At 44.0% G+C, this 19107-nt stretch overlaps 1 protein-coding gene across 1 annotated transcript; it reads right to left on the reverse strand.

Moving 5' to 3' along the window:
- Positions 1–2784: 2784 nt before the first annotated feature.
- On the reverse strand, positions 2785–18677 carry ACCS (1-aminocyclopropane-1-carboxylate synthase homolog (inactive)). Its single transcript, XM_010117377.2, has 15 exons — positions 17649–18677; positions 15903–16519; positions 14353–14412; positions 11615–11685; positions 10998–11067; positions 9791–9857; positions 9233–9330; positions 8567–8644; positions 7438–7538; positions 6245–6334; positions 5167–5212; positions 4876–5017; positions 4130–4272; positions 3594–3747; positions 2785–3372 (listed from the first exon to the last, which is right to left on the reverse strand). The coding sequence occupies exons 1-15, from the start codon at positions 18283–18285 to the stop codon at positions 3074–3076; spliced, it is 2673 nt and encodes an 890-aa protein (XP_010115679.2). The 5' UTR covers positions 18286–18677; the 3' UTR covers positions 2785–3073.
- Positions 18678–19107: the final 430 nt, after the last annotated feature.

Here is a 19107-nt window from a genome sequence, read left to right on the forward strand (position 1 = left end):
TTGCTTGACAAACAGGTAAAAGAAAGAAATGTGGCAGGGGACAATCCTTAATCATTTCTCTATCAGTTTTGTTTGTTTTTTCTCTGTAGAGATTTACCACACAGAAAAAAAAAAGGCCATTAATAATGATGATGAGAAATAGTGAGCAGAGAGAACATCTAACATGGAGGCAGCAGAAGGAACAAACAATTTGTACAGGCAGAGCCCGTGCTTTTTCTGTCAGGGCATTCTTAAAAGCAAATACAAATCGATCTAACATCTATCTAGATATACACAGGACTTTCTAAATGTTTACCAATTCTTTTCAACCAGTAGAGGCCATTTTCAAAATTTATGAGGTTTGCACAGTCAAAACAAATGTTGCTTATTCCAACAGCAGGCACATAACACCACGCTTCTCTCTAACCTCATTTCCAGTTATATTTTGAGTTTCTGTGACCAAGATAACATTCCTCAGCAGAGAGCTCCTCAGGCAGGTGTTAAACCTGAAAAAAACCATGGAAAATATTCCATGCAACAAAGTGTGTATCTGTCCTGTTATACTGAGTTAGAGCAAGCTCAGATGGAAGTGTCTGTGGGCCATATTATATTAGCTGTGAGGATTTTGAAAGTGTCTTATGCCGTCTTTCCTGCAGAGAGGTGTGCTTTACTAGCTGCTTTCACACACAGACAGTACAATAAACCTGCTTTCTAAGCAGTAAACATCTACAGGTGAGAAATATATTAATTACTACTACTGTGTATTAACATTCTCCAACCATAGGAGTGACCAGAATAAGGAAAAATAAAATAAAATAAAGAGTAAATAAAATAAAATAAAATAAGGAGTAAATAATAGGTTGAGTTTTTTATAGGAATCCCCTGAAATACCACTTCACAGTCTTACCTGTTCTTCATTTCAAAGAGCTTTCCCTCTAAATTTTTGTTGCTGAGCCCCTCCTTGTGCTACACAAATAAGAGAGGGCAAACCAGTAAATCCATTTGTGTTTTGGCTGTACATCTCACCTCCCATTCCATTAAGACCTGTCTTGTGCTATAGCTTGCTTTGTGGACACCCAAGAGCAAATGGAAAATAAATTACCATAATCAAAGAATGTACTTAAAAATACTGTACATGGACAAATACCAAACTAATAAGCAAATATGATGCTTATAACTGTCCCTTATACTCATCTTACCAATCACCTCACCAGCCTTGCCTCATCGCTGGCATCTGAGAGAAGGACCAGTTACTTCTAAAAGCCACCGCATGCAGCTCCATCTCCTCCTCGGCCACCGGGCAGACTCTCCCTCTCCCTGTCCAGGCAATTTTCCACTGTTACCTCACCAAAGTGCAGTTGCATTAATTATTTGCTACCTATGCCTTGGTAATTTGGTTTGTGATATAGACATATGCTTTTGTTACTCATTATGACATGCCCATCTGCCCAAATCTACAATGCCCAGAACAAAACAAACAGAGCCACAACGGTACTGCTGTGAGCCATCAATCACTGACATCCCACCTCACAAAGTAACTGTAAAATGAAAGCTGTTTTGCTTGAAGAGTGAACCAAAGAATAATCTTGATGTCCTGTTACATCTCAATACTACCTTTCTCCTAAATGATCTATAGAGAAGAAATCCAAGCAAGATGCATGTACTTCATGGGACCAAGGATATTTTCCTGCCTTTCCAATTTCATATTGGAGGCTTGATCAGAAGAGTAGAAGACAGTTCTTCACTTGTGATCAGCAAATTCCAACAGCACAGAATTCAGCCTAAGTTTTATCTTGCACCTCTCTAACTCATTATATAAAGAGATTCCATAATGCCACCAGGATGACACTTGGTTAATATCAGAACAAATTACAGGAGAAAGGTGCACTTCCATTCAGTTTTCATGGGCAATTTCCTTGAAATCTAGATTAATGCATATGCAGAAAAAACCAGCTTAAATTCCTGTAAGATATCTAAAATTTTACAGTACCGGAAATTAATGAGCTTTGTATTTGTGAAAGAAGCTTTCCAGCTGAAATACTTTACCACCATCATACAGGAAATAGTGTCTTTTAAAATGGAGAAGGAAAGGAGGCTAAAGAATTCCATTTAGTCAAAAAATTACCCTGCAAATTGACAAACATAGCTAAAAAATTGCCTTAATTACCCTGATAACAGCGGAAGGTGACACCTTGGAAGCCTGCGGCCTTAAAGCAGGTACACCTAGCATGGTGGCAGAAGCAGCATTCTTTGCATTGTCCTGCCAATATAGCTCACTGCTAACCAGAAGAGATGGACTTCCAGGAACAGGAAGGCTGCAGAAAGAACATCTGCTTTCAGTTGGCTCTCCGTACTTAGCTCTTCTGTGGACACTGTGCCAAGAGGCCAATGGATGCTCTTTATTTATATGAATACAAAAAAGAAGGATAGAAACAAAAATGGGCATTTCACCAAACAAGGGTGTTGGATACAGTCTGATCTGAGGTTAGACTGGAAACTAACTCAAAATGAAAAGCTTACAGAACTCTAGACTAGATAACCACGGTCCTAAGAGCCTCCCCCATGCAGATGAACCATACACATGGTTATTTATCCTTAGCTGAGGCTAAGTTAGGGCTGGCGCTGGGTTCCATCTCCTAAAAACATCTCTTTGCAAAAGCACTCATCTTCTGGCCTCGAAATAGTTAGTTACATCTGATCATCATTCAGGAAAAGGGAAACTACACCTTTTGACAATCTCAAGTCTCTCTCTTCCTGGAAAGAGTGAAAGAAGCAGCATAAAAAAATGACACCACAGGACCTTATAAGAGAGTTAAGAGCATATTCATTAGAAATGAAATACAAAATACAATGATGCCGCAGGACAGGAGGCAGCAGGCAAACAAGACCCCCACCATTCCCTACCCTCACCCCAATCCAAGGAATGCACCTATATAATACAAACTAGAGATCTCAAACAGGGGGAGAGGAGGAGTTTTACAAATTTATTTTCTTGCTATACAGAAAATATATGATTTGCTGGAAGTCACTGTTGAGCTGTTAGGGGCTCAGGGTCAGTCACTGCTCAGGAAACCCCCTGAAGGCACACTGACCCCTACTGCTTCCCCACCAGTTTGCTGAATACATCGTAAATCTCTGGCTTTTCCTGCGCAAACTGCTCAGCTGTGTTTTTCTGTAGCCAGTCAGATGAACGCATCTGTTGCTGCAGGAGGCCAATGAGGTCACTAAGGTTGGAGCTACTGGCACAGGTAGGCTCTTGGTGGTGGGACACAAAAATGACTTCGTCTGTGCTATCTGCTTTGCCATCCTGATCTGACTGACAAGGCTGTTCCTTCTCCTCAGCCAGTATCTCCTGCTCCCGCTCTTCCAAAACCTTACGGATCCGTTGCATACCTGCAGTGGTATAAGGAGGAGAAACACAAGTGGATTAACTTAACCACAAGTGTCCCCAGATTGGTCAGATCCAGAAAAATTTGGAGGTTGGAAGGAAAGGGAGGAAGAACGGAGAAGACACGAGGATAATAATAACAGGATAAGTTTAGGATTATAGGAGAGGAGGAAACAATGCTGCAGCAATTCTGGTGGGAAGAAAAAGAGAAGAAAAAATTACTCACCTAACTGCAGCCGGTGCGTCTTGTCAGCAAAGATGATGCGGAACCACCCGGGTTCACTGCATTCAAAAGCTTTGCCACAGGACAGGAGGACCTTGTTATCCAGAAAACGCCTCCAGAGCAGCATCTCCTCCTCAAATGTGCCTGTCCTAAGGTACTAGGAGAGTCAGCAGAAGGGCCAGAGGTTAGTAACATATAGGCTAATTGACTGAGATCCTCATGAATTTGTGATTCCCATGAGGTCTGCAAAGGCCAGGGGAGACACCTTTTACCTCTGAAGTACAGCAGTTGTGATATAAGGGAAGAAATGGGGAGGAAAGTGCCTTGAGAGCAGTAAGATTCCTGCAAGGAGGGAAATGCGCAGACAGACGAAAGGAAAAGAACAAACAGAAATACCGGGCAGCCCTTCTATCTGCTCTTCAGACAACACATTTGTTAAAACAAAATGCTTATCACAGTATTAAACTTTCCTCTAGACACAGTTGCACCATGTCCCTGCCCTCATTCCAGGAGAAGCCTGCCTTCGCAAAACTACCAACCTTTCGGAAATCAATCCAGACAAAGAAGCCTGCATTGCGGTTGAGAAAAGGAACCCCAAGCGTCTTCAGCTCATCTGTCACATACGTATGGGCAGCTTTTAGGCGGGCATGGTTGGCCCTCAGGTACACCTGGTTGATCCAATCTGAGCAGAAGGAGAAGATAAAAAAAAAAAAATCACAAACTGAGAAAGAATTCAGATCTGTTCAAGTTTCCAAAACACTCACAGTGCCTTTTTCCATTTCACCCTTCACCTCCTTTTTTTTTTGCTATCTGAGGAAGCAGAAAACAAAAAGAGGGGCAAGAACTATTTAGCAGTTTCATGTCTGTGCAGAAGAATATCTTCTTCACCTTCCTAAGGAAGTTTCCCTACTTTCATAGATCTTAGTTGTTGTGGACTGTGAGCGCTCCATCCAAGTCAGGGCTAGAAACCCAGATCCATTTTCCTCGTCCCACAAGCCTGTATTCTTTGTTTCTGCTCAGCTGGTTCTACACAACACTGGCTATTTCTACACAAATAGCTATCACACTTCTTCAAAGCTGCTCCTCTAATTCTGCTGATCAGAGCTCTGCAGAAATGGTCCTTTTCTGTTGAACTGTCAGCCTCGTATTATGTGGGCAGCTTCAGGATTACAGAAGACTGTTAATTAAGCTGTATAAACAGAAGCCCACTTGGGAAAGTAAGGGGAGGGGATCCTCCAAGACACACAAGAATGGCAGAGGATCATACATGGAGCTACTGACTCACCTCTGTCTCTAAGCAGCTGCGCAACCTTGTGCTGGACAGGTCCACAAACTCCGTGGAAATAACACAAAGAAGCCACTGCATTAGCAACATCTTGGTTCTCTGTATATAAAGTACCAAAACGAATCCCAGAGACAGCAAAATCCTGCAGATGACACAGAGAGACTACTTTATTACACAGGAAGACCGGGATCCTATTACGACTGCCTTGTTCTTTCCAGCATGAGGAACCTGAGGACACCAGGCCAACCCTACCAGCCAGGAAGCCACGGACCGATGGCAACCATCACTCACCTTGCTTATTCCCCACATCACATGAGTCCGCTGTGGATCAGGCAATCTGTATGTAGAAGGATGCAGATGGGCAGTTAGTGTCATAGGTGCTGAAGCTTTTGGATCACCAGTGCAGCATTGCAGAAACAGAGAGGCAGCATTCATTACACAATGACAGACAGTGCAGCACGGAACATCAGTCAAGTAGGGAAAATTCAAACCCGACCTAACTTTAGAAGGTAGGAACTCTCTGGAACTAGTTTTAGACAAATTTTTTAAATATTTCAGATACACAGAAACTTGCAAGTGCTTTATTTCATGCGCAGATTTCCTGCACATAATGAAGTTTGTACATATAATGCTAGAAATCAGGCCTGTGCCAACGTATGTGCCAAGAATTAAAAGTAATTTTCTTTCTTTCAAACCCCAGTATTTTGCAGAAGGAGATAAAGTTCTTCTTTTGCAATGCTGTACATCCAAGCCCAGCTAACAGTTAACCAAGTGTATTTTATTTCCTTGCAATTGGGCACAAAAAGAAAGATAGCACCATTGGTGCAAACTAGAAGTTTTTGTACACACCACATTTTTAAAAGGTGAGATTTGAAAAGTCTTTAATCTCATTAAATCCATTTAATGAGATTAAAAACTCTTCAAATCTAATAATTTTCATATAAAATCTATTCTCCAATCTGTAATAACACTGTGATCCGTGACTACTATATGAAAAAAAGAAAGTAAACAGCAACAGAACATCTTTACAGGTATCGACAGAAATGTGGGAGGTAACAATGTTTGGGTAGGAAGAAAAGCCTCACTCTCAACACATGAAACATCTGTTTGCAGTATTGGGGACTGGCACAAGCAAATACTGAAGCACACACTGAAAAGTGTACCAGAACAGAAAACTAACTACCATTATTTTCTTGCTAGATCACACTTGACAAAATTTTTGCCATTCAAAAATTACAAAAAAAAAATCAGCATAAGGCAGATTCAGAATTTGCTAGCTCATGACTTAACTTCCAGTCACAAGTTCATAGCAAGGCATTATGTTGAACTGTCACTGGAAGATGGCCAGGGAAGTAGGAGCTGATTTTACCTGTCCATGCCTAGGACACTGTGAAACGTGGCCGATTCATCAAAAACTGACAGCATGTAGATCTCATCTACTATCACATGCAATTCATGTCTGCAAAAGGACAAAAGGGAGATTACGAAAGAAGGCTGCTTCTGGTTTAGAAGCAGAAACAAATTCAGGCCTGCAAAGACTCGCTTTATGCAAAGAAGACTGACACAAATTTTGCAGAAGTAAAGCATTTTTTTCCACAACTCAGAAGGTCTGTTATTTGTACACTGAAGTGATTTGAGATATATCCATTTATCTGTCACCCACTGCAACCATGTAACAAGATAAAAAATCAGTAATTTCCAATGCACCAGTGAAAATTAACTCCTGTACGTACTACCCACCTACAATAAGCTGTATCATTATCCACTCAGAATCTCATGGATTCTGAATCTCAGAAAGAATGAATTCTGAATCTTCATCCGTGATGAAACTGGAAACCTATATTCCTATATTTCTTTGTCTTTGCACACAGAGAGAAACTTAGAGGAAAGGAACTCAGCTTCCTACCAGAGAAGCACAGCACCATAGCATTTGCTAGGACCAACAAATAAAACTTGTATTCATAGAATCATAGAATGGTTACGGTTGGAAGGGACCTTCAAAGGTCATCCAGTCCAACCCCCCTGCAAGGAGCAGGGACATCTCCAACCAGATCAGGTTGCTCAGAGCCTCATCCAACCTGCCCTTGAACGTTTCCAGGGATGGGGCACCAACCACCTCTCTGGGCAACCTGTTCCAGTGTTCTACAACCCTCAGTGTAAAAAATTTTTTCCTAATATCTAATCTAAATCTACCTCCCTCTATTTTAAAACCATTACCCCTCGTCCTATCACAACAGGCCCTACTGAATAGCCTCTCTCCATCTTTCTTGTAGGCCCCCTTAAGGTACTGGAAAACTGCTACAAGGTCTCCCCGGAGCCTCCTCCAGGCTGAACAGCCCAACTCTCTCAGCCTGCTTTGCCATCCCAGATGACTGTGTGGTCCATGTTCCCTTGTCCCCAGCACTCCCCTCTCCTCTCTTAAGCCCACCGCTGTGTGTGAAGAACAGACTGTTTGCCTGACTTAAAAGACGTTCACAGATAAATTCAGGGACAGTGAGTAGTCCACCAGATTCTGGAAGTTGTAGGCAACTCAGGATGCCTCAGCCTTCCAAACTGACATACCTTTTAGCAAATTCCAGGTAATCCCGTAGCTCTGCCAAGGAGTAGATGTCCCCAAGGGGATTTTGGGGATTCAGAAGAATTAAGGCCCTTACAGTGACACCCTGCAGAACACAAATAACGCAGTATTAAGAAAGTGCTCATTATGGGATAAATTTTCAGTCCCTCTACTTGAGCCATGAGTGTGACACAAGATTCCCCTTAAGCTTCCACCATGACTTTTCACCTCAAAGGTTAGATTTGTATGAGAAAAACTTTTAGCCACAAATAAAGATTTTTTTTTTCACAAGTATATCACTTGCAAAGTGAACCAAGGAAAAGATTATAGAATTCATCTATGATTTTGAGAAGACGGAGTCTCCCACAACCATTGCCATCTCATCAATCAATTACTGAAAAAGATGCTCTTGCACATTCTCAGCATGGAAGAGAACTTTCTCTGAGCTGTATCAGTAATTGGGAAGTAATAAATTCCTGAAGATTGCCATAAATTAGGCAAGAAAGACAGGAATTTAAGTTACGTGGATGCAAATTGTTCTCATTTAGAGCACACTTGGCTGGAGATGTCAGAGCCAGTAATGATCTAAAGATGCAGCTAAACATATATAGGGCTTAGGACGATGTCAAAGTTTACAGACTAATTCTTCAGAAAGGTGATACTCATCTGCATTTATCCTCTACATTTGCACTTCTCTCCCTCCTGCAAAAACTCTTGGTGGTCTTAGTGGATTAATCTGCAATATTGTGTAGAGCAGTCAGTTTTGGGGTAACTCAGCTGGCCTTCCTGAAGAAGAAACCCTGGGTAGTCCCTACTTTTTAGTGCATGACCAAGCACTTTTTTTTTTTTTTTTCCTTTGGTGATATGAATGGATTCCAGTGCTTTATGAATGGTCTGGTACTCCTGGTTTATCCTTTCTGCTGTGACCAAAATTGGACAGACATGACACTGGGGATTCTCCCTAAGACTGCCCCCTGAGTTTGCAAGCAGCCTAATCTCAGGTGGTCTGCAAGGACAATCAGAAAGCCAGGTGCTAGGTCTTGAAAATGTTTTGATCTTTAGGCCACTTCTGGGACCTGTTGTCTCCCATATATTGTAGACTTAACTGGTGATATGAAGCTCAGCTACACTCACCTCTGCCCGGGCATCCTGCAAGGCCTTTTCCAGTTTTTCCACTGTAAGCTGAAAAGGGCGAGTGCTTGTTCCAGTAATCTGAAAGACATCACAAAGATAAAAAAGGCCGAGTTATTTCAATAGAGTTTGTCTTGAGCCAATCCCCTGAGGAATGTTCCCCAAAAGAAAATAAAAACCCAACAGTAATGACCTAGCATCCATCTTCTTATCCTTTTATACTACAGAGAGAACAAATAAATAAATACATAAAATCAAAGAAATGTGCGTCATAGGCTGGCCCCACACACAGAATTCTCTGGTTATCCTTGAATTACTAAAACAATGCAAGATCTCCATCTGCTCTTCTACCCCTGGGACCATCTTTAGTAGGACAGTACATACTTCTGTCTCCAAGGCTCAAAATGGCCATTTTTTTTTTCTCTGAAGAGCCATTATTGGGAGTAAGATACAAGAAAAGGACAAGACTGGAATCCAGATTTATGGTCTTGAACAACTTTCTTGCAAATTATGTGTCCAGTTTCCCAGCAATAAATTTGGAAAATGTCCAGGGGCTGCAGCCTACCCTTGTTCTGAGGAGTGCTTTCAGAGGTTCCCAAAACTTGACATTTTCCAGTATCAATTATTTTTTAACCACAGAGGTTGGTATTCCCTTCGCTCAGATCTTACCTTACTGTCTAAATAGGCATACACCAGCTTGACGTTACCATACAGGAAGACACTCTGGGTGATATCACCGTAAAAGGGAGTAGCAATCAGAACAGCTTCTGGAACCAAGAAAATCAAAGTGGTTACCAAGAGGTCACAGCCTCTCTCTCTCTCTTCTAATGTGCTTCAACTAAACATGAAAGCTTTTTTACAGCTGTGCCCTCTGGAAACACTGTAATGTTACTGCCTTCTCCGCTGCTACATTTTTACTTTAATTCTTTAATCTTCTGCAGGAACCCAGGTAAACATGAGTATAGTCCACATTTAGGCTAACAAACTGAACGAGGGCACCACGAAAACAGTGAAGGCAGACAGGGCACGACACCAAGTGTGAGTGCATGACATCTACAGACCTTGGAGATGATGGATTTCACAGCACAGTCTTGCAGGAAACAAGAACTTTGCGGTAGGCCAGTACAAATTCCACTATTTTACTCCATCAAACAATATTTAAAAGGAGTAACACTTTTTTTCCCAGCAAAAATAAAGATTAAAAAGATCTCCCAACCATCCACTTACCCCCTGGATCACAAAGGACTGTAGCTAATGCAGAAAATAAAGAGCCGCAACCATTTAAAACAATCACCTACAGAAGAGAGAGGCTACTGATAAATCTGTCCATAGAAAGACAACACTATAAAATAATAATTTCTCCACATATCACTGAAATATATTTTCTCCCCAGTTCTCTAGCACGGATGTTCCCAGAATTTTCCTGCTGAAATCCCACTTCTACCAGATAACTTTAATGCTGTTCTTTGCTTCAGAGACACTTTGTCCCAGTGCCATTCTTCATTCTAATAAGCAACTTAGAAAAAGAGTAGGCTTTAAGTAGAGAAAAAACGGGGGAGCAGTTCTGAACTGCTAGAAAAGCAAAATACTTTTTACCAGCTAATGCGTTATCATCTCTTTGTGGTAACAGCAGCTCCAACCTCCTGCCAAATTTGTGCAAAAGCAGAAACCACTGTTTCACACAGGAGCAGGTTTGACTCCTGCTTCTAGAAGACAGATGCTCACAAGTCCCATGAGCTTCACTCCAATTATCAGACAGAAACTGCTGCCTTGGAGAAGCAGTGATCAGCAAACTGATCAGCGGTAACTTCTGTCCACATGAAGTATGGGCTTCTGCTGAATTACTGCAGCCACACAAGCGATGGCTGCCCAGCTCCTGCTGCCTTCAGCGCCCAGAAGAGGCAGGAGTCCCCGATCCCTGCAGGCACCTGTGCCTAGCCTGCATCTCTCCCAAGTCAGCAGGTCCTGCAGAGACTCAGGTCTTGATGCCTTCCTCACAATGCTGTCGCAAAGTTTGAAAAGGTCTGTTTTTACAGGCTAAAACTGCTCTTGGCTCAATTACAGATTTTCATCCCGAGGTGTAACAGCAGAATGGGATGAAATTAAACTCAACTGAAACAATGGGCACCCTTTGTCAAGGCTGAGGGACACAGGTCCCAGAGCTGACTAAGAGATGAAAACATAAAGCCCCACTGAGAGCACTGGCATGAGGAGCTCACACACAAATGTAAATCATGAGGCAAATATACAACAGACTCCAAGAATTTTAGCTGAAGTGTGCATCAAAAGCTACTGAAATGGCTATGAATCAATCTCATTTACATTATAAAAGTCTGTCATCTTACCAAATAATTTGTTTAAAAAAAAAAGAAGATTAAACTGTTTGACAACAAGTGGCAATACATTAGAATTAAATGGAAACTGAGTTACCCACATTTTCTGCCTTAAGAGGTGCAGGGGCCTTGCAGTAATAGGTCAAAAACCGAGCCACTTCCTCCCGTAAACTGAGAAAGACATAAAAGCAAATATTGATTCAGCTTATTCTCCAAGAGGCTGGGCTTCCCCAGGTTCACTTCTCAGGAAAACAAAGCCAGGGCACAGTGAAGTCTGATGAAAATAGCTAGAAACAGGATAGCTCAGGCCCATACCACAGACATGACTTTTATACACGGCAAAGGTGTCATGGATAATGTCTATGATGGTGCACACATTTCTGATGAGCTTTAATCAAGGCACAGAAAAGAAGGACTAAAGTCTCCAAGTGTTCACTATGTTTCAAAGAACTGTTTGGAGTTACCTAATTTGTTAACGTATACAGTGCTTTTAAAACTGTGTTTGCTTTAGAAAATATGCATCTTCTCTCACATTAAAGGTTTTTTAACTGGATGAATTGGTAGCGTGGCTAATTTACAGTTTTGCAAAGAAAAATACTATTAAATGACCTAGAAAAGTTTTAACTAGTGAGTGTAGCAGAAGCAGTTTGTATTCATCCATTCTGCTTATCAGACAAGTCGTCAAAACGAGAAGCGTTGCAGAAAAGAGAAGACTTACAACATATGTCCCTTCCAGTCGGGATACTGAAGCAGTGGAGGCTCCATCAGATTCATATCAGTCTGTGTCAGCTGGGAGCAATGAGAAGAAGCATTAAAAGCATAATCACTGATAAGGAAACATGGAGATAGGCAGGTTTCATGTACAGGCACATACCTGCACAGACACACAAACACACACATGCAACTTCAACAGCTGTAAAACTGGATTGAGAAAGCCACTGACCATTGAAATTAATGCAGCTCGGAGAAGCAAGGACCAGCAAACTGAACAGTGATAACTTCAGTCTGTGTGAAGTACGGGCTTCTGCCAAGTTATTGCAGCCAAAATATTGCTGCACAGAATTCTACAAAAAGGACACAGAACAGGCAATACAAACAATGCCCATAACCAAGATGCCTGCAGAAGACTTTCTCAGCAGATGAAGTGACCCCAAGGAGTCCCAAAGAGTGTTTTGGCCAAAATCTGAGGACAACAGCTTTCAGCTGGGAAGTAAGTCTCAATTCTGAAAGCTCAGGTCTAGACAGTCAGAGATTGAAAGGATTTTGAATCACAGTCAGATAAATATTTTCTTTTAATAAACTTTCAGTATATTAATTTTGTAAATGAATTGTAGTTTTCATGTATGCCTCAGTTCCAAGTTACTGCAGCTCCTTCAGATTTATAATTCTGATAAGTTTTGATAAGTGTTAAAGTGTAACAGGAACCTTCAAAAGACAGGAGAAAAATGAAATTATCTTCTTGATAACTCTTCCCCAGGGCAGGCACTTTGTTCCTTATTAGGAGTTCATTCTAATCTCAAAGATGGATTCACCTGAACTGTGGAGCCCTTTTTAATGTTTATATTTAGATAAAGTATGCACTCTGCTTTTATCTAAATATTTTCAAGGTTGTAAATATCAGGGGTTTACATAATCCAGTTCTATGAAGTTGCAAGGGGAAGCACAACGGTTATATGAGCAGCGAGAAGAGGACATATTACCTAAACAAAAAGGGAATTAACAAATTTTATGTACAATGTACCTTCCAAATATTTGATAACAGCCAATTCTATGAGTTAACATTAAAAAAGGTGAGCATGGGGGGACACGACAAGTAGGTGACAGTGCAAGGGAGGAGGGAAATTCAACATGCAGTGTGAACATTTATCACATAATAACAAAACCACAACATTCTGTTTTGGTGATTAATAACTGGTGCCAAGCTCTGGCGCTTAAAGATATTGTCCTCATCCCATGCAGAATTACAACCTGTTATTAAAGGATTAAAGTTCCTTTATTCATCTGTAGATACTCTTGAAGCCTATGTAGCACAGAACTGTGCCTCCTTAGATCTCTCTCCTAAACTTATCTAGAGAATGCAACATAAAACATATCAGCAGACTTGGCCAAAAATGACTATGTGACAAGAAAGGGGAGAATCTCTTAAAGGTAATGCATTAAGGGCTAAGGAAACCAGACAGGCCAACCAAAATGAAGACCACCTGAGATCTCACAGTACAGAATATTCTCTAACTTAAGGATCAAAAGTTGGAAGACAGAAATCTGATACATTACTTTATTCTGTGGAAACAGTATTTATTGTCCCAAATAGCAACAAATTATTTGCCTACAATCCCAGCTGGTGCTGCATTCAGTGAACCCATACTGTAACTCCAGGCTGCCGTGACTGAGGAGGTAGCAACAATATCTTTGTTGATGTCTTAACTCATCTTCATAATAAGGCTAATTAAGATGCAGCTGACTATCATCTCCCTCTGCACTACTTACTGCAGGGTTGGTGTTAGTTTAAGGGGAAAGGACAACAAAGGAAGGAAGGTACCACCTATGCAGCCTAGAAGGCATCTTTTTCGTGCAGGCAGCAGCTCTGCCTTACCTGTTCTTTTAGCTGGAAGGTGAAGTGATGGGGTAGCGTCCCCCCGAGCCAGTGGTGTGGCAGGCAGGAATAAAACAAGGAAAATTTTGAGGGTGGGAATTGGTGGAACAGGAGCAACCGTGAACTTCAAACCGCAGAGGCCGACTGTTCAACCCTGAGCCACCTTCCCTCCCCACAGACAACTTCAGGCAGGAGAAACTGCCGCCTGCCTTCCTCACAGGATGCACCTGGGCAGTCAATTTTAGTGGAAATCAAGAAACGTTCCTCTACAGCACTGTTCTGCTGTTTTCTTTTTGCTTTTTTTACTTTTGAGTTGTCCTGTGCGTTTCACACCTCTCCCTGGTGCAACTGAACAAAGTGAGCAGGTAGCAGCTGACCCAGTCTGATTTTGAGAGATTTCAAGAGCTGCCACCATTCACTGCTGCCACTCTGGCACATTTCGGGTACATTCAGAACTGGGTGTCCAAATCGTGTGGCTTTATAATGGACAGATGTGAAGATTCTTGAAAGTGAATAGAGTTCAAAAATAACTTCAAGACCTCTGTATTCAATCAACTACTGTCAGCAAGAGAAAATAAAATGCGCCTTATTTTAATTTAGTTTTATGAGACAAGTACATCCTCAAAGGGAACACCCACCATGAAGAGGAACAGAAAAACACCCTTGTTCCTATCCTCCTGGAAGAAGAAGATAAATAAGTGTACAAACGGCTGAACTCAAAAGTTACTTCCAACAAATAAAAAAATTAATGACGAAAAACTTCACCAGAGAAACCTGAGCAAAAGCAATAACTCCAGGAAAGTGCAAGCACTGAGGAGGAACTATACAGCAAATTCAGTGTTTCTTTTTGAAACAGGACTTACCCGCTTAGACATCAGGTCAAAACAGAGCTTATTCTCGCTGGTGCCAAAGTTTATTATACCCTAGGAAAAGAAATAGTTTATTGTTTATAGACACAAAAAAATCCCATGTACATACATCACCTCAGCTATCACTTCACTAAACTGCCTCCAAAAAGCTTACCAAGGAAAAGTCAAAACACAGTTCACACAAACTTCACCATACATAACTCGAGAGACGTATCTCTGTGCGTGTGTTTACGTAGAGATCCCAGGCATTCAGCTTCTTAGTCAATAAACTGCTTGTAAATGAATATGTACTAACAGTTTATACTTCTTTACAGAGTATGTTTAACTTAGTCTTGAATTCACTCACTGCTATATATCTAACTACAAAAGAAACCCTAAAACAATTATTCTGAGAAAACTGAAGGTTTATCCTTCTGCAGCAGTTTTAAACAACATCTTGGGTACATTCCTTTAAAACCATTTGTTTATCAGTCATTACCATTCCACTCCACTGATTTGCTCTGAAACCAAATAAACACGTAGCCATGAAAAGTAGTTAAAACACTAAATTTTCCCCTATGGAGAGATGACTCTACAGTTCCAGGTTTAGGATTTGGCCCTGCTTATTTAGCACTACATTAGATCTTGAAGAGTTCAAATCTACTAGCACATTTTCATTATTGGATAAGGTTGGGTAAATATTTTTTTCTTTAATGCAAAAAGAAATCTAACCAACTGTATGTTTATGTTACTAAAGTGTGAGTTCAATTTTAGGTATTTGTTTTAAAAGCTACTGCCTACACCGAGAACAGTGGGTAGAAGAGGCAGTTTGTGCCTCATAATGCATCTTGTATCAAAAACTTCACTGTGCTTTTCTATCTTAAAAATCTACTTTTCACCTTGCAACACAGCGTGACTGAAGTCAGGGCTAATAACAAAACATTTTTAAAGTTTCAAGTAGTTCAGTATCTGAACGTGGGACCTAATTAAAAATCATTATTTACATTTACTATACTTATTACTCAGTAATAATTTCCCATGAAGTACTAACACTCAGCCTTTGTGCCACAAGAGGGGTATGATGAGCTACTTACAACTGAGCAGCCCAGTGTAAACAGGCAGAAAAAGTGCTGAGTGTTAGTTAAAAGTAATTTAAAAAAAAAAAAAAGTCTACTACTTTGTTGTATCTCCTGCACCCATCATCACCTGCAATAATCAGATAATCAGAGGTGGTCTTCAGTGGGCAACAGAGGTGATGAGGTGACAGGAGGAACGGGAGCTCTGTTTGTTCCTGCGGATTTCTTACATTTTCAAGGTCTGCTACTGCTACCGGTGCCCAGTAGGGAAATTAGAGCATGCAAATCTGAGCAGAACACGGTGTTGGTCTTTGAAAAATCAGATGACCTGAAAAGCTACTTTTTATTTCTCCTCCACAAACAGCTTGACCCACCATGTACTAGTGAGATCAAAAACCCCCACACTTTCAGCACATCTGTCAGCAAACCTCTAAGAAAGTTTTTTTCCTAGCAAGAAAGCCAGGAAAACACTCTGAGGTTCTCACTCACGTTGGGGTTCTTGTCTTCATCATACTTGTCTGCATGATAAGCTTTGTACCCTTCCTCAGTGGAGCCACAGAAAATGCTGGCAATGTTGCCACGAGCAGAGAGGTAGGGGCTTCTCTGGAAGTTACTGGTGTTGCAGAAGCCATGCATGTCAATTCGCCTCTCAGCAAGGGGCTGAGCCCTCATCTCTTGCAAGTCGCTGCCTCCTCCTCCTCCCATTCCTGCAATTTCAGACAGTGCCTGGCTGAAGTCCAAGCCCCGAGGCATCGCAACGGAGGAGGAGGAGCCGCTATGGCTCTGCTTTAGGATGCTAAGCATCTGAGCAAAGACATTGAACATGCGAAACTCATGCTCTCGCTCCAGTTCAAACCGGCGCTGCTCCAGTTGCATCCGACGCTCCTCCACATCCAAATCTCGCTGAAATCGGCGTTCTTCCATCTGCAAAAAGCGCTCTTCCATGGCCCGCTGAGACGTCAGGGTCTTCAGCAAGAGGTCGTCAAGTGGGTCCCTCACGCGTTGGCCTTTCCGCTTTTTTCTCAGCCGATGCAAGGCGGAGAAGCTGGGCCGGGGAACCACATTCTGGATCCGTGATGAATTTGCCATGTTGGGCTCACTGAAACCTATGAATATGTAAAAGCATGGAAGAAAAATTAAATGCGCAGCAAGTAAAGTGGTGTGGATGTGCTCTCCTTCCTTCCCCTGCCCCTCCTAGGAAATGCCCTTTAACCTACTGTAGTGTTTTCCAGGAAAATCAAAGTAAATCCTGTCAGGTACATCTCGAAGTTGGTGAGTTTGTTTAAGTGTTTTTAACTTTGTGCATTGGGCACCCCATTACGCTGCCAGCCCTAGCTCCATACTCGGCCTCTGAATTAACCTTAATGATCAACAGTTCCCTCCACTGGGCTGACGAGGCAACCACCATGGTGAAGAGGTCATAGTGTGTCTTCCAGATCTGAGACATTAACCTCACACTGGTTATCATCTCTCTTCTTTCCAGTCACGTCATACTTTTTCATCAGCCTGTCCTAGACTGGTCTGAAACCCCCAAGAATTCCAGACTGTACCCTTCATGGCAGCTAAGCAACCACTTGCACTTTCAGTGCAGGAGTCTCATCTCCTGTAAACCAGTAACCTGTTTCTGCCAGTGAGTTTCAAAACCATCTTCTTTCCAAGTCCTAGTGAATAGCTTAGAAAGCCAGGCAGTGATTATTCCCAAGTATTCTTCATTGTTGCGTGTCCTAAAAGATTAGATCTGGAAAATATTTTAAAAGAAGGCAAGGAAAGTTTCACCTGCAGGTTTCTAGTGTAGCCATGGCAGAAGAGGGTCTCCTGATACAATTCAGCATGAGGACAGCAGACAGCCCTGGTGATGTCTAAATGATACCAAAAAGCATGTGTATTTTTTTTTCCAATAACTTAAGTACTGTCAGAATTATATGCAGAAATCTAGTGCAAATACCTAGCCCAGCTTATGGCAGATGTGCCAGCCCTTTGAATTTCATAGACAATATTTAGCCTAACGCAGTAATTTTAGATTTTATTAACCTGCAGCAAGAGATGTTTCAGGAATTGCCGGAATACTACGAATGCAGATACCAGCCTTCTACTTTAGAGCTTTTGGGGATGTGGAAAAATAAGGAGCCAAACGTCAGTGCAAAAACCAGGTGTCTATCTCTGCAGCAGAAATAATCTCTCCTTCTGGGAAACGGGGCAGAAACCTTATGCTGGAATGTAAAAGGCTATCCCTACCTGAAGGTGAAACACTGGTTTCAATGGGAATCTCCACCCTGGAGATGGGAGAGTCGTTCTGGGCCCTCTCCAGGAAGGCTCTCTCCATCTCATGTTCTTCAGGGGAGCCCTGCTGGTAAGACATGGATGGTGGGGGCTCTGGGGTCAAGCAGTGCTCATCAGAGTTCACCTCCTCACATTTGATTTCCATCAGTTCAGGGTGCTGGGAGTGTCCGAAGGGCAGGGCCGAGGCGGCGAACTGGTGGTGGTAGCTCTCCACCATGCTGCCCTGCAGCACCTGCTGGGCCATCACGCTGCCGCTCAGCGAGCCGTAGGCCAAGGTGGGCCGGCTGGTCAGCACTCGATCCATCACCTCGTAGAACTTCCAGGTCCGGCCACCCCGCGGGGCCTTGCTGTTGTCCTTGATCCGCCGGTACTCCAGCTTCATCTTCTTGATCTTCTCCCGGCACTGGTCGCCTGTCCGGTGGATGCCCTTCTCCCGCAGCACCTCGGCGATGCGGTTGAAGACGTGCTGGTTGCGCAAGCAGCTCTCCAGCTCCAGCTGCACCGACTCGTCGGCCCAGAGCTGCAGCAGCTCCACCACCTCGGGGTCCGACCAGTTACTGCCGCGCTCGTACTTCTTCCCCCGAAAATCCATCGCTCCCGGGCCCCGGCCGCGGGGCGCCGGGGCGGCCCGGGGGCTCGGGGTGCCGGCGGGCCGGGGGCTCGGCCCCCGCGCTGCCCGGCTCCCCCGGGCCAGCGGCGGGCACGGGCGCCGAGGGGGGCCGGGGAGCGGGCGGCGGCGGCTGCACCGCGGGGGTGCGCGGGGCGGGCTGCGCCGGGGGTCCCGCCCGCCGCTCGGCCCGGCCCTGCCCCGGCCCCGGCCCCGGCCCCAGCCCCGCCCGGGCAGCGCACCTGCCCCTGCCCTCGCCCCCGGCCCGCCCGGGGGGCCGGGCCCCCCGCCGGGACGGGGCTGTAGCACCTTGGCCCTCGGGAGCGGCCCTAGCGGGCTGCACGGCCGCTGGCACGGCTTGGCTCGGCACGGCACGGCTCGGCCCGGCACGGCTCAGCCCATCCGCTACAGCCGGGCGGAGCGAACTAGCGGGAGCTGGGCCGGCATGTTCACATCCGGGGTGACGCACATGCGTGCAGCCTTATTCCGGGATAACTTTAGCCCGTGCCAGGCGATCGCCGCGGTCCCCGGGCCGCGCCGGGCTCCGAGCAGCGCAGGCGGGTCCTTGCCCCGCCCCTCGGCCCGCCCCGCCCCGCCCCGCCGGCACCGCATTGTGCCGTACCACGCTGTGCCGGGCCGCAGCCGCTGGCTCCTCGGCACCCCTTGCGCTGCAAGGCACGGCTCGGCACGGCACGGCCCCGCCCGCAGCCACCACTCCCCCCTCCCCCCCGCCAAGCCCTAGGGACCCTCCCCGGCGGTGCGGAGCCCGCCCGCGCTGCCGGTGCTCCGCGGAGCTGCTTCCCCGGG

Source organism: Chlamydotis macqueenii, chromosome 5, assembly GCF_036417535.1.
Source record: "Chlamydotis macqueenii isolate bChlMac1 chromosome 5, bChlMac1.mat, whole genome shotgun sequence".
Taxonomy (NCBI): domain Eukaryota; kingdom Metazoa; phylum Chordata; class Aves; order Otidiformes; family Otididae; genus Chlamydotis; species Chlamydotis macqueenii.

Coding starts and splice junctions, on each gene's coding strand:
- ACCS (XM_010117377.2), bottom strand. CDS start 18,285: ATGGATTTTCGGGGGAAGAAGTACGAGCGCGGCAGTAACTGGTCGGAC. Junction 7,539..8,566: donor TGCAGGATGCCCGGGCAGAG/GTGAGTGTAGCT, acceptor TGTGTTCTGCAG/GGTGTCACTGTAAGGGCCTT. Junction 5,018..5,166: donor TGATGTGGGGAATAAGCAAG/GTGAGTGATGGT, acceptor TGTCATCTGCAG/GATTTTGCTGTCTCTGGGAT.